Source organism: Rutidosis leptorrhynchoides, unplaced genomic scaffold (genome assembly GCF_046630445.1).
Source record: "Rutidosis leptorrhynchoides isolate AG116_Rl617_1_P2 unplaced genomic scaffold, CSIRO_AGI_Rlap_v1 contig124, whole genome shotgun sequence".
In the NCBI taxonomy this organism is placed as follows: Eukaryota; Viridiplantae; Streptophyta; class Magnoliopsida; order Asterales; family Asteraceae; genus Rutidosis; species Rutidosis leptorrhynchoides.
Window position 1 is genome coordinate 61,574 of NW_027266379.1, and position 16,796 is coordinate 78,369.

Below are 16,796 nucleotides of genomic sequence, written 5' to 3' on the forward strand. Positions count from 1 at the left end.
TGTTAGAGAAAAAAAGAAAAGATAAAAATATAAAAAATTATCTTAATCTTTTAAAAATATATACTATTTAAAGAAAAAAAATCATTAAAACATCATCTATTTAAATATAAAATGAGTATGATTTAAGTCGAGTGATCCTATTAAAAGAGGAAGCGTACCCATAATAACTGTTCTATATAAGTCGAGTGATCCTATTAAAAGAGGAAGCGTACCCATAATAACTGTTCTATATAAATTCAAATTTGATATCTCTAAAATTAAGTTGGAACATATTGTAAAGCAGTTAGAGTGCATTTCTTTCAGATGCTCGTAGGTTCACAATAATTTTTGCAATATAAAATATGTTTATGTTATCATTTGTTAATGAATGGTTGGAACCAGTATGAACATAGTGGAGAGTTGTTGACTAGGGTCCCAAAAGAAGACAAAATAAATATATATCGAGCATTGTCCCCATTTAGGGGAATGATAATCATGATAAAAAGGTTTCTCAACATTATAATTAAATAACCTGTATATATATTTTTCATTCTTTGACCGAAAGACTAATGACTTTATATTGTTCAATATTGGGAGGTTTAATTAACGCTGATATATAATGTTCGATATAATGATAAGAAATTAAGAAGTGTTCGACTCTTATGATTACATATAGTCCACCACCATATAATGCTCCTTTATACTATCACTATTTATTTTTATTTTATTCAATTAGTACAAGTAGCGGCAGTAATTATAGCTCCTTTTGAAATTTGTAAAATTGTGTGACGTCTAGTCTATGAGACAGACAATATGAGATCATAAAGTATATAATTGATCAACATTTTCCAAAATTTTGTCTTCATATTCTCACAATATCTTTCTGTCGATCGACGTATAATTCAGGTTGAATCAAAAAGTGTATTATTTGTAAGTTGAAATTGTTGAAATCTCATTTAAAAATAATTGAATTTCATAAACTAAACCTACGAACATAATCAACTTACTAATTAATATTCTATCTAGCAAATATTTATAATTTGCTAATGCATGAGTGATGAGCATCAATGGTACTGTATCTTTTCTTCACGTTAAAAAGTGTCATGCTAAAGACACCAAAATAGATGCACACCATGTACATCATGAGAGCGAAATGATTAAAAATATCCTTCAATCATAATATTTGAAGGATATTTTAGTCATCTCTCTTCTATGGTGTACATTTAGTTTGATTTCTCTTTTATAATGTGCATTTAATTTGGTGTGAATTTAATCTCGGTGCGTTAAAATGTTATATGGGGTGATCCGACCCATCATGGAGGTGTATATATGCACAAGGTTGGTTTGATCCTTAATTAATCAAGATAGGCGATTGCTTGGGACCAAAAAAATAAAAATTATATAAGTATGTTGGATAAAAATTTATTATATCATCAAATTAGATAATTTAAAATATAAATAATTTTTTTTGGAGTAATAAAACTAATGTATAAAGTTTTATACAACATAATTATTATATGAATATATTATCAATAATTTTTTTAGTGTTGTACAAACGTATAAATATTTTATTAATTTATGTTTTATATGTATTTTATAAAAATAATATAATAAAATATTTTTTTTCGTTTCATTTAGAACTTTCAAAATAATTGAGCGGACATCAAAAAATTACAAATGTAAATTTTTAAAAATAAAGGTAAATATTTTAAAACGAAAGGAGGGGGAGTGAACATTTATAGTCCGACCGGCAATGCGAATGCCGGTCGGACGTCCTAATTGTGGTGATTAACAAAATTAACCTTGAACCGGCAATGACATTGCCGGTCAAGGTTTTTTTTTTTTTTTTTTCTTCTCTCTTTTGCTCTTCCTTTTGTGTGGTGTGGGTGGGTTTTTTTTTATTCAAGACCGGCAATAGCATTGCCGGTCATAGGATCATAATTAACTTGCTAAACACTGATTAGTAAGACCGGCAATGGCATTGCCGGTCCGCCTAAAAAATATTCATCTTCTCCGTCTACTGTTCACAAAAGTAGCGCACCCGAGCGGACATACGAGTCAAGCTTTTGGTGAGTCAGCAAAGCTCTAATGCTATGTACCCTCAACTGAAGTAATTAAGTTACCAGACTTTGAAGTTTATAATATTCTCCTTTAATTCAACAATAGTTATTGATAGTGACGAATTCTTTGAAAATATAATTTATTTTTCATAGTACTTCATACTTTATTACCCAAAATCGATGTGTTTGTTGTGTGTTCATAACATATTCCGTCTTGTTTTAGATATTTTAAAAGATATATTTTTTATCAATTTAGTAAAAATATGATTTTTAGAGTGCCAGAAGCAAGACGAAACATGATGTTTGAGAGTAAAAAACACAATTTTTGGATACACGATTTAGAAGTTCTATTTCTATCTATTGGTGGATAATTTTTTTATTTTTTTGGGTGAGAATATGCGTTGTTATTTGTAATAGTACACTTGTTTAAACTTAAAACTAATGAGATCATAAAGAATAAAAGTTCCTAATTCCTATGCCACAAGATATGAGTTAAAGTTAATATATCAAAAGTGGTGAGATATGCTTTGATCCTTTAATGAATCTAAAGTTAGAGAAACAAACTTTATGGGTCGAAAGATTAATATAAGATGCTTCTGCTTATTATAATTTTTTTATTTATTAAGATTTAATGCTTATCTTCTCTACTTTTCGATGAAGAGAATGTTTGGTAGCAATACAAACTTAATAAAAAGAGGAAAAAGCTATATGGGAAAATCTTTCATTAAAAGTTGTGTGCTTTTTTTCTACTTTATTTAATTTTAATTTTTTACTTTTTAATCCTTTTTTCGTCTTAAAGTAAACACTCACTTTGCATAGCACTTACGTTATGGATCACACCTTCTTCACTCTTTCCTAGTTTTTTCAAAGTCTTTTTCTTCATCAAGACATTATAACAAACTTACTTTAATTAGCCACTTCTTCTTTTATCCAATCTACAGTTGGAGTTTGTGTTTTTCACGAGATAAAAGTTTAGGAATATTCTTCTTACGTCTTGGTACTTTTGTTTTAATCAAATTCATTGATTTCGAAGGTCGCCATGCGAAGTTCGATTCGATTCAGATCGATCCTTCAAGCGGCGAAGTTTTCATCGTAATTTTACTTTCCATTCTCTGAACTCGAATTCCAAATCTCTTAAGGACCAATGGCCGAACCATATATTGAGCTATCGCTGAAGTAGGTTGCATCTTAGTTATTTTCTTTGATATATATACCTAGCTCTCCTACAAAATACTCAATCTTCCACATTGAGATTTGAACCATTCTCCAGTATCCAACTAGAGGTCTATTAAAGATTCACAGGGAGCTAATAAACTGAATTTCCTAATGACTCAATTGCTAGGAAACTGATTGAAAGTAGAGGAACCTAGGAACAACATGGAAACTTAATTGGTGCATATACTTGTGTGAGCTAAATTCTTAAAATCAATTTTTTGTTTAATCATGAATTCCAAGTGTTAAGGATAAATATATATTACCTAAGTCTCAAATAGTTGTCAATTTCTTATATGTATTTATATATAAAAAATTGAAAGTATTTTGAGACGGATGTATTATACTTATTAACTTGTTAAGAAAGTCTCCATCGCCAGGAAAATTAAGTTTTTCCAAGAAAAGAGGAATACATTTAGCACTCTTCGGAAAAAAAAGACAACGGCACAATCTTAGATAGCAACAACAACAATATTCACATAGATTCAAGAAACTAAAATTTTATATCACACCTACACCCCCTTGATGAAAAAGAAGCAAATCGAAGAAATATGCCCTTGTATTTTTTGTTTTTCTCCATATACCCCCATGTTAGTCTATATTTCTTTCTCTCTCCTCCCCACAAAAACATACAAAAAATTAAACCAAATACCCCAAAAGAATCCTAAAACCACCTAGCTAGCAATTAGATGGTTCTTGAAAACAAAGTTCCTATCAAGACATTCCATAATCCCAATATCCCCAACCGATTCTCCACGTTCTTCGATTCCTTCATTGATTGATAGGTTTAAATCCAATGAAACAATTTTCCTTTTCAATTCATCATCTGGTTTTTTGTTTTCTTGGAGAAGAAACTCTTGACATTGCACAGAAACTTTCACAGCTGAAAATGATTATTGCATCTTTGAGAGGAACCTTTTCGCCATGGCCAGAGAATTTAATTTCTCCATTTTCGATTCCATCCTTAATGTCCCTCTGGGAGAATTTATCTACTTGCTCTACATCTTCCAGAAAGAAAACCCTATGTGGATTCTCATTCAGGGCCTCACTAAACCTGTCAACATAGCTGGAATTTCCTAACTCATCTCGACCTCTCTTTCTGTTGCGTTCTTCGCTGGAACCTTTCCCCGTTGGCGATGAGAAGTTCCCAAGGCTGATTGAAACAAAGCTGTTTTGAGAACTGAACACAATTTTTGCAATTTCCCTAGCAATCTTTTCTTTCCCTTTAGAATCCATTCCTAGGAAGGACATCCAAGTTTCCTCTCTAGTGTTAGGATTTTTGTCTGATCTTGATCTGCATTCAAGAATTAAGCTTGCAATTCCAGGAATTATTTCCCTTTGCCATGGAACGTTTTTCTCTAAAGCGTCTCGGATTAACTTTAAATTCTCTGCATTAAATTCTTTGAACCCATGGACACCATCCATATCTTCCATTGCTTCACTAGAAGAAGCTGAATTTGGACTGGAGTTCGGATTTGATAAGAGATCCGGTATAGGATGAATCCTAGGATTCCTCTCACTGTCCACATCACTAATTGATCCTGATATCCAAAACTGGTGTTCTTTTATTAGTGTATTAGACTCTGAGATGACTGGCCAAGCTTGGAGCTTTTGATGCAGATTAACTTTTCCGTCATATGAGTTAGCTGAAGTTGAGGAAGGAGGAGATTTTTGAAGGGAAGTCGACAACTTTTTCAGGGGAAATGTCGACTGAAATGCCCAATGAGTTCCATTTTTTACTGGCATCTATACATTCCTGCTAGGAAATAACAAATTTAAGTTAATGTTAATACTAATCCTGAAAGTTGAACCAAGAAACAAACAATCTTATCTCTATGTTTACCGACTTCAGACATTCTAAGCTCTTAATTAGCGGAGTGAGTTTAAAGGTCTAAATATATCTAGTCATGGCATAATTTAAAGACAATATATTATACTCAGTAATGACAAATACCTGATTATTGGTCACGTTTCCTCTGTTCTCTTCCTTGTATTTTTGCAACCATGAAGGCAAAATGGAGCTCTGAGCCTCTTTCTCAACATTAGTTGAACAGTCACTGAAAGAAAATGTAGTACTAAATTAGGATACTAGTTGACTTATCAAACAAGAAACATGCAATTGCTTAGGAAATTCTTATAAAAAAAGACTTATAAATTACCTTTCAAGTTTGAGACTGAGGCTCAAGCTACCCACTGGAATTGTGAGAGAATGAAGTTTCCAAATCGATTCGAGTGAAGGTAACCTCTTTTACACTTCATGTAAGTTGGAAATTAGCAAGTCCCATCAGCCAGAATTTTCCTTTCTCGCCTATTTCACTCACCAATCTTTTAACCTCCATAACTATAATCTCCAAGGGACTATTATAGTAAAAGCTCCCACCACCATTATTAGACCAAAACTCTGCGACCCATTTGAGATCACCCAAATACAGAACAACTCCTCTGCTCAAATAATCCTTCACAATGCATCTGAGCTCCAATAGCTTCTGCTCGATTTCGTATTTCGAAAGACTAGTTAAAGAGAAAAGAGGAAAGTTGATAAATTGAGCATACCCTAATTCCCCTGGAGCTTGTCTTCTCTCGAATTTCTCCATAATCCCTCTAATCACACGCTCATTAATGTTTCCAGGAATTTCTCCAACAATGACATAATTTTTCCTTTTCGTAGCCATTTCGTTCAAAATATTATTGACGTCGTCATCATTCCTAATGGTGGTTTGATCTGCTACTAATCCTAATGGTACTAGAGATTTTGGTAATTCGGAAACAACATGAGGACTAGTTTGAGAAGACGACACTTCTAATTCTACTAGAGAAATCGACTTTTCGATGTTGATTTTTACTTGAGTGCTAGAAAAGCCAGCTTCCCTCATAACCCTACTAACACTTGGATCATCTAGAATAGAGACTATTAGCTGCTCAGCCTCTATTTTAACGGCTAGGATCGGCTGCTGCTGAGTATCAACAGACCCACGGCGCTGGTGAGCTTGAGCGCGCTTAAATGCGGCGATTAGGGCATTTGAGAGGGAAGAATATCGACCTACTAGAGTGGTTGACGTGGAAGCAGGGAGACGATTAAGCGCAACGTTGAAACAAAGCTCCAAGGCTTTGCATTGGAGAGGATGAGAGTGAGACTGAAGGCAAGCTCGTCGGAGAAGACCAGAAGAGGATTGCAGCAAGGCACTTGCCACGTGGAGAGGAGTCACTTGGGCATGACCTCGCCGACGTGCAAGAGTTACCGATTGTTTCACGATATTTGCAGCATCAGGAGTTAAACTCTGTTGCACACTACAAAGGCCTGCTCTCATCTTTTCTTTTCTAGGGGTTTAGGATTATATATATTCCTGTAACTACGTACAATTTACTCGATTTTCAAGTGATGGAAACTTGAAAATTGGGTTAGGGTTTCATGTGTGGGTGATCGATATATATTCACTCAAGTGAGAGTTATTTAAGTATATATGTAAGATTAAGATTGAGCTGTTTTTATATAATGACAGTGAGAGTGAGAAATGATTTTTGTTCTTTTCTTGTAAGTGAGGGATTTCTTTTTATGCGAAAGTAGTTTGGCATGTGATTGCAACTTTACTCTTCTTTCGTTTATCTTACAAAGGTGGAGTTTATAATCAAAAGTTGGTCATAATTCTACAATGTGGGCAAGCATAAAATAAGATTAATTTTATAAAAAGCACTATGCTTTTAAAACGAATGTTTGGGAATAAAACCCACTTTGATATTTTTTTCCTTTTTCTTTTTTCCTTTAACTTACATTACATCTCTGGCCGGCTTGGTTTGATTTTAACTGAACCCTGATAATAGGTCAATAATATATAGACGTGTTTGATGCGTGTTCCGTCTTGTTCCAAATATTTCAAAATAAATTTATTAATAAAATAAATATATTTTGAGAATGTTCGGAGTAAAACGGAATATGCTCTAGACACATAATGGATATACCCGCAGTACTTTCATAACGATAAACATTTTTAAAAAAATTGGGAAATATTTCTACTGAAAGTTTCTTACTAATGGTATTTCCAATGCATGCATGGTCGACCAAACTTGTTGATGAGTTTGAACACATCCAAAATCGGACTCATCGAAATCATTATCAGGCTAAAAAAACTGTCAAATAATACGATTTGCATGATGAGTTCAAAGATTCCGATTTTGTGTGAGTTTGTTTGATATTACCGCTAGTTGATACCTTAATTCATCATTCGAACAACGTAGGGTAAGTCCTGATTAATTGAGGAAAGAAAATAGAGATGAGAATTATTTAAAGAGAGGGGCAAAAAAAGGAAAACAAAAGGAAAAAAGGGAAAGATGTAATACAGCAATTTCGAGGACCTGAAAAAAGGAGAGAGAAGAGACTGGCTGTCTGAAGGGAATCGGGAACTGTGTCTCAAAAAACCAAGCCCCTCCGGCCCTCCCAAGTAAGTAAGAATTTTATTTTATTTCATTTCATTTTATGATTGATCGATTGATTGAATCAATGAGTTCAGTTCTCACAGATCACGAAAGTACATATATACATGAAGAATGTTTGCATGATCTTATTTGGGAAATTTAAACCCCTAACTAAAATGATTGACTGGATTAGATCAATTACACTATTTCTTCATCTTTTTGTTCATATATGAGTAATTTTTTCCTTTTTTTCGATTAAACGAGAATTGTATTAATCTAAATCACGAATGCCTACATTATAAAGGTTAGAGGGGAGATCGTCTTGTCAAATGCTAATTCGAATCCGTAAGGTGGTTCCCCTCGCATCTGGTTACGAAATTCAAAAGAGCTTATTGCTCTTCTAATGTTATCTATTACATCGCAGCATAACTAAAAGTAGGTGAATTGCTAGCTACAACACTTACATCACTCTGTACGTCCGATTCGATATCAAGACGCCTTAAAAAATGCCAATTCCAGGCCTTCAAGAATAGCCAACGCCTCAATGTTTTGGATATCCCCTTTCGCCTGATCATACATCGCTTTGGAGCATGGGATCCGACCCTCTATGTCCCTAATGACCACTCCTATTTCGCCTTACCGTTAATATTATATCTTACATTACTAGTCCATGCTTAGGCCTCCGTTTCAATTACTCATCGGATATTCAATTCTACATTTTAAATTACACATACTAATTTGAAACAAAGTGTTGATAATATTTAAATTCAACCTTTTTTTTTTAATATACAATACTTGGCCATCCCAAATAAAATTTAAAGTTGAAATATGTAAAACTATTGCATATAGTTAAAGTTCAATTTAGGCCTCGTACAAAAAAAGCTAAGCCCTTCAATATTTGGGCCCGTTATGCCTGAGACAGTAGGTGGGCTTTTCAACATGACTGATCTGGTTTGACAGACTTTAATTTTCGGTTTGGCTATTTTTGAAGAGTTAAGTAAGTCCATCAACAATGCAACAAACAGATTTGATCAGATCAGATTAGACTACATTTTATATTAATTTTTTAACACTAATAATAAATGATTAATGAGGACAAAAATTTAAACCTAAACTCCCCATTCTTAAATAAAATTTATTCTGGAATCTGCACATGTCGATAAATAGGATAAATCAGACAATGTTCCTCAATATTCTAAACACTCTAAAATTTCATCATGACATTATCGAAAATAGAACCACCTGAATGATGGATAATTAAAAATAAAAAAGTATGTATATACAAAAAGTTTTTGAGACACATTTTTGGCCATGAACCAATAAATATATTACAAATTAAGGAGATGATGAACTAGACATTGATGAAGACAAAGCTGATGAATAGCAAGTCTTGTCATCAGAGATATTAGCACTACTCATGTAATTACAAACTGTATCATCATCTTCTTCCTTTTCTTCTTCAGCGAGATTTAGAATCAAATCAACAAATGCTCCAATAATAAAACCATGATTCTTCTTTCCATTAACGTTCAAATACCAACTCAACAACTCTTCCAAACGCTCCCAATCTCTTATTAACGTCATTCCATGACTCTCCACCATTTCCTCCATTGATTCCCTGAAATCCCAATACGGATCTTCCGACTCCATGGCCAAAATCACACTCTCCTCCTTGAAAGGAACAATCTCATCATCATTTACATAACCAGTACTATAATTATTAGATTCTTTAAGGATTGATTTTGTGTCGCCGCCAGGTTCGAAGAAGAGCCTTTCGTAATTTTTCGAGTTAGTAATTACTCCACGAACCACCATCTCCAATGACTGATCATCGCTATCGAAATATTCATCTGGCTGGTGATCCGTGGATAAGCTTGAAGAATCATAACATGATGATGAAGATGACGTGTTTGTGAACCTAGAAGAGCACGGTGGATCAAAGTAGACTGAATTATCGTCGTCGAAACGAAACGATGACGTTTTAGGATTATTGCAGGATGACCATTCTCTGTTCTTGAACAGAGTAGGGAGCTTCAAATTCTTCTTTCCCATTAAAAAAGGAAGGATTTGAGATATGGGTTTGATTTGTAATTGAATCTGGAGTATTGGGTCTGATTTATTTTGGGAATTGAGAATTACTGGAGAGAAGATTTGAGATATATAAAAGAAGACCAGAGCAAAGCTTATAACAAAGGATGCTGAATGGTGGGAGGGAAGATGGCAAGGAAATGGGGTGTGACTGGTAGGGTAGGCCCAGTGTTACTTGTGTAATTTATTGTCACCTGTCTGTACAAGAAAAACAAGAACAACTATATATCAACAACAAACAGCGAATGAATATAATATCAAGAAGAAAAAAAATCATGCTTTTATTCTTAAAAAAGGATTAATTTGATTTTGGCATTCAGAGAATATATGATATAGGAAATGATTAGTGAAACTAATGTACATATAGTTGACCTTAAAACTTATTTTAATCTTAATTTTGTATACTAGTAGAGGTAAAATGTGAATATTTTTTTTGACCAAATTATTCGTGCTTATCTTTTGATGTTGTTTGTCTAGTTGTGAAGAAATTTATATTAGTGAAAATATTTTTGTTTTCTTTTGACAGATGATTTGAGTAAAATTGTCTTATTTATTACTTGAGGACATGAAGTCAACTCAATTCTCCCTTTTACGTGAATTGAATTAATAAAGAAATAAAAAAGAAAGAAAAAAGTTCGTAGAGCGGTAGAGGGTAAGGTTCTTGTGACAGAATTAAGGTAGGACCGTTGAATCACACATTCATAAATATGACGACCTTTTTGCACATCTATTGCATAATAGTACTAGATTAGGTACACCATTCAAGACAATCTTTTTTTTTAAGTCCCATTCAAGACAATCTTCAAGTAATGGTTTTCATGAAGTATATATGTTTCGCATGCAGTAGCTGTAACAGAGAATCAGTAGTCAAATAATAATGAAAAAAAAAGGATCTTCCTTGATGTTTGAAGATGTCCAAAATATAATTTCGTAACGTCTTACATGACACTGAAAAGATCATCGAGAAATGCAAAAACAATTTCCTAATGCACCAAATGGAAGGAAAAAAATAAAATAAATAAAGTTTTCCTAATTTTGTTTCTTAACACACGAACATAACAATTGACTTTTTATATATATTTTTTCTTCTTATACGCGAGTACTAAACTTGCATTAATTTAATTTCAACTTCAAAAAAAAACTTGCTTTAATTTAATTATAATACTACAATCAACCATACGTACCCTAAACTATTTAACTGAGGCAATCATACTATTTAATTGAGGTAATCATGATGTGATCCAATAGCTAGCTGGATATTTCTTTTAACTTGAGATTATATGTTCAATTTAAGGGAACATATTTTAAGTGGATAATTTGTATTAAGAAATTATATTAAAAAATATATTTATTTGAACATAGTGTCAACAATTTTGTGATTTTTCAGTAACTCCACATACTTTTCTACATCTAGTTAAAGATAAATATCAACACATATAAACAATAGTAACATATAGTATAATTCATGATAAAGATAGTTTTCTCAAGTTCTTGTGAATTTTAAGTATTGATTATTTGATCATGGAAAAAAGAAGTTATTTTTCCAATCTATCATCGTGCATTGAAAATATAATTACCCATCATGATATAGCTAATATAGAAGTTAATTAAGAGATGAATCCTACGGATCAAAGTTGACTTCTGAGAAAAGAATGTTTTATCACGTAAGGTAGATCTTAGGTGGACCCTTACAATACACAATACAATACAAGTACTACTTACATAGTTTATATGATTAGAAATGTGTAGATGATCAGTCTGTTGATCTTTGGTACAAAATAGCTTCAAAAAAAATCTTTGGTACAAAATTTGATTCTTTATTTCGCTAATGCATGTGGATGGGCCTTTTTCTGCCTGTGAACAATTCAGTCCTTTCACTTATATATGAATTTGTTAGGTCCTCATCTCTTATCCGTTCAATTATTTACAAATCATGACATAAGAAACTATAGAAAAACGCCAAAAAACAGCATGGGAGCTAAGGAGTACGTACATCAATTAATTAATTACAAGAAACTTAGAGTTGTACATTGATCGGGTCAGTTATAGTTCTGACTCTATGGGTATTATTTAAGGCAAAAGTCAGATCGATTGTCGATGACACATGTTTCACTTTATTAAATATTCGAATTTAATCGTGAGTGATTTAAAACTCTGTATAATGCTTGTGTATATGTATGTTAGGAAGAAATGAATGAGCAATCTCATTTCTATCACGACGAATAAAATCTAATTTACAACGAATAAACAACTTTGGAAACTTTGAGTTTTGCATCTTGTATTTTGGCTTTTTTCCTAAAGAAGTTAGTCTCCGTCACAAAATAATTACAATTTTTTCTATACAGCTAAGTTGCAATTTTTTCTTATATCTATTTAGAGATGGAGATATTATGTTATTAGATATATGGGTGCATGTAGTACTTATTGTCGAGAATTTTTGCTGTTATAGTAGTTGAAATGTGGAAGATATTTTCGAAGATCGCCGATTTTTTTTCATTCGGGCCCTAGCTTGGAAGTTTAAGTTTCTATCCGCGGATTGTCGGTAATTGACACAATTTCACTTGACCACCTTAATTAATCAATAAATAACTATCCTTCATTATCAAGAAAAAAAATAAAAAACAGCTTAGCAAAGGATTTGAAGTCTTCGATTTTGCGGCAAATATTAGAGAATTAGAAGCAGCATTAATACTAATCTCGTTATTAGTATTAGGCCTTATATTAAATGAGAAAGTACGTAAGTGGCACGTTCAAGTTTTTGTTCTTAGTTAATGTTACATTGTGAGATGAATTTTTATCCCCAAGTACTAATCAATAAATTTAGTAGCATCTATAGCGTGGTACTGACTGTTAGACAAAGGTCATGTGATGAAGATTTAATCTTTTGTAAGGATTTGGAAGTTATTAAGCAACTACATATACCTGATATTAGTGATGAGGTTTTCCTCTTGAATGAAAAAACTTTGGTTAGCTTATTCATGCAAAGAGACAATTAGCATAGTACGCCAGAAATACATATATAGACTTTTGGATTTTATGTATGGAGTATGCTATTGAGCACATTACTAATTATGACCCCGTTTCAATTAGAATCCTATCGATCTGACTAAATCAAATTGAAATTCGATTCTGGTTTGTTGCCTCATTGTTTTGGGGTGTCAATCCGATGAAGGTTGTAATCTCTATTGATGAGCTTTCTGTCCGTAATTCGGTCCGATAGTTTAATTTTGGACGATATTAATTTCGATAACACACTTTTGATTTTTACATAATTTGGAGGACTATGGCTCTCATCATGAAGTTGTCGTCAATTGATAAGATCAAATTTCACCCACTATTTTTTTTTAATAATAATTTCATCCTCCTTTGAAAAAAGAAGAAGGGTTATTTGTTTTAGAACCTAGTTCGTTAGTTTCAACTTAAATTGTCACATTCTCGATGCACTGTAGCATACACATGCATATACATATATATATTTAATTTGAATTAACCTACATATGGTATGAGATCCAATTTTTTATTTTTGTTCGTGTGCTATTAGTTAATTTGTATTAAAGATGTTTGAATCTCAAATTAATTAGTTCTCTGAAAAACTTAAAATAGGTGTAAATGAACTGGACTGTCTCCTCTCCACCATTAAATGATTGTATAAAGGAATCTTCATGTAACTACATTCATGCTTCATTGACCCTACATTTATATTGGCTGCTCAACAAAAACTTCCAAATAGCTACGTATTTTGGAAAAAAGGCATTTTATATAATTTCTATATCAATGATAGTTTTTTTTTTTGAAATTATATATATATATATATATATATAGTTTGGTTACTAGCTTCATACTATATTGAAATTGAGTTACAATATATAGTTTGATTTCTGTTGAAATTAAGTGTTACTTATATAAATTCAACTATTCAAGTTATTATTTATACATAAATTATAATTATCAATTTCGAATATCACAAACTTCATTCAACGACTTATGCATTTTTATGATGTCGGATGTCTGTATTCAACATTTGCATACTTTCTTTGTAATTCCCTCCAATTGAATTTATGGAGAAATGTTGCTCGATAATGCCAACGATTTTAATCTTGTTTAAAGGCTAAGAATTTTATCTCATGATTATTGACTCGACCTTTAATAATTATCATCAAATAAGAATTTTCTTCCATCTTTATCAATAAAATAAAATAAAATCGAACTCACTAGCTAGCTATATATACGTACATTATCGCTCGAGCCATATAATATTGTACCCATCAATCTCTGAGCCCAGCAGAATTGATCTTACCACTATTTTGCCTTTTCTAAGCCTAGCAGAGGGCATGCAATGCTTCCAAATAAATAACAAAGCAAATTATGTTGATCCAGGCCATTCATCGGGTCGCCAATAATCAAAGTGTATGCTAATATGACAAAAACATCAACCGACATAATCTCGTTCCTTAGTGTACCAAAATAAAACAAAAATTCAATAAAGTTTGTTTGGTTAATGTGCTAAATTCATGAACGAAGATTCATTGTTCAGACAATTAATCATTATGCATAAATAATTCAATACTTTTAGATAATTATATATAAAAATATCTCATCACAGTATCGGGTGATGATAAATATATATGTGACACTCTCTAAACATGGTCATGATATCAATCCTTAAAGAAAATATCATGAGAGGAACCACCTTCAATTTTTATTTTTATTTTGATGGTAAAGAGGATATATTATTAAGGAATGTAATATGCTGTTGAAAATACTACAAAATACCTAAACATATCCTAATCAATAATCATGTATCTTTAAAAGAGGTTTGTCTTTGTGTCCAACCGAGTTGTCATGACAATTGACATGAGAATCCTTTGCCATTCTTTTCTTAACAGTATTTTTGCCTATGCCTGGAGAAAATTTCATTAAATAGCAATATCCAATCGATTATATGAAAAAAACTTTGATTATCCTTTCTAACAACATTCGATTATATGAAAGATTTTAGAAGTGGATCATGTATCACATCTGCACCCAACCCCCACATATATCTCATTTCTTATATATAAGAACTTATCATTTAATCAATAACATATTACTACATGTTATGGAAAGATAACACCATGATCAAGCTAAACCCAAAATTAGGTTTCTTCGGGTAGGTTTAGACCTTCCGAGTTAGCTCATCTAATAAAATGTTAGGTAAAGATGGTGTAAGGTCAACTACGTACGTGCTGTTTAATTCCGAACTATACACATGATTGAATAGTATTATTAATTTATTTTAATTGAGAATAATAATTGACAATAATTATATTCACTGAACATTAGCTAGGGACAGTTCGTATCAATATCATTTATCACTCAACTTCGCATTAGCTGCCTAAGAACATGAAGATAAGATTGTCCTGATCGATATCTTAATTTTTTATTCTCTTCGCAAAACTCAATTGGAAACTTATAATTAACATGAGTATGTACATACACAAGCATAGAGATTAGAGAGTATAATGTGTACGTATATATATATATATATATAGTTGGACTTTGTCCTCAAATGAAGACTAAAAATAAAGCTGCTTTGAAAATTACTAGTATATTATATCAAACAATTATAATTTTGAATCTTGTTGTTTTCTTAAAATGATTGTTACTGGGCCAAGATCAAATCATACATATGATCCCAGTCTAACAAATTCGAACCATATTTCACATAAATTTAGTTTTCCAGAGATTTTGGTTTGAAATTAAATAGATTTTGGCAGCTGATAACGTGGAATTGAATTCTTGTCCTTTGTTGTAGATTTATGTTCAGCAATATGTTTATTTATTTATTTACACAATCTTATACTATACAATATCTTATCTTATACTTCATATAATATGAAGAATAAAATCGTATTGTTCCAATTATAAATTTTTATCGACATGTGGCGGTCTTATTTTTAATTATATTTTTATCGTAAAGATTTGGAAATTATTAAGCAACTACACATACCTGATATTAGAGATAAGATTTCTCTAGAATGAAGAACGACTTTGGAAAATTAGCTTATTCATGCAAGGAGACAATTAGCACAGTACGCCATAAAACACATACAGACTAATGGATTTTATATATGGCGTATGCTATTAAGCACATTATTAATTATGACCTGGTTTCAATTAGTATTGTCACGACTAAAATCCAGGCGTGATCGGCGTCTTAACCTCCTCAACGGTTAGATTAACACCGGCCTAATTATTATTTTTCAATTTCACAAGTATTAAATTTCTTTAAATGATTCAATTTAATAATTTACACCTATGTCTTATTCAACCATCTAATAATAGATGAATGAAATGAATATACAGGCGCTAATTTGTTAAATTACAAGACAATTGATCGTTACTAACTCCGAGTCTCCGTCCCAAATTATATGTCATTGTTTTCTAAATAAAATCTATATAAAAAGTGATAATTATTTTGGGATGAAGGGAGTACTAGATTCGATCATTGAAAGAGAAAAAATAAAGCCTGAAAAGCGGTTAGGGTTTTGATTCGTGCTGTTCTTCTCTGTCATTGCGATCAAATTCTGTTTCCAGCAAATATTTTCAGTTCAATGACAGGGCTACTGATTAAAATTCATCAAAAAAACACATTGCAGGCAAAGGAATGAAATGAGAACATCAAGTATGCGAGCCGGCGCATAAAAATTGGCCCATGATTAGCTTCCCTAAAAATATGATTAAAGTTAAATAAATCTTTTTGAGAATTATTTTACTTCTATAGACTATAGTGTTTGCTTTATTTTACGTGCTGTTTAATTATAGGTTTTTATTTCCCATTTTTAATATATGTGATACTAAATACGACTTCCTCACATTTAAATTAAGATAAAAAACTTTGCTCCAAGATATAAAGTAATTGTTGGAGTATATCATCTCAAGGAGCTTGAGGTCATTGAAGCTCAGATTGCAGCTGGGAAAAAGGAGAAGAAGAAATTGAAGACTGTAGATAACTTCCAGCAAAAGCAACCAAACTTGAAGAAGAAACAGTCAACTGTAACTGAGCCC

At 31.9% G+C, this 16,796-nt stretch overlaps 1 protein-coding gene and 1 pseudogene across 1 annotated transcript; both read right to left on the minus strand.

Moving 5' to 3' along the window:
* Positions 1 to 3,925: 3,925 nt before the first annotated feature.
* LOC139881193 (protein SMAX1-LIKE 3-like) lies at positions 3,926 to 6,559 on the minus strand (annotated as a pseudogene).
* Positions 6,560 to 8,996: 2,437 nt separating this feature from the next.
* Positions 8,997 to 9,713, minus strand: LOC139881194 (transcription repressor OFP13-like). The gene is made up of 2 exons (XM_071865709.1): positions 9,126 to 9,713; positions 8,997 to 9,050 (listed from the first exon to the last, which is right to left on the minus strand). The coding sequence occupies exons 1-2, from the start codon at positions 9,711 to 9,713 to the stop codon at positions 8,997 to 8,999; spliced, it is 642 nt and encodes a 213-aa protein (XP_071721810.1).
* Positions 9,714 to 16,796: the final 7,083 nt, after the last annotated feature.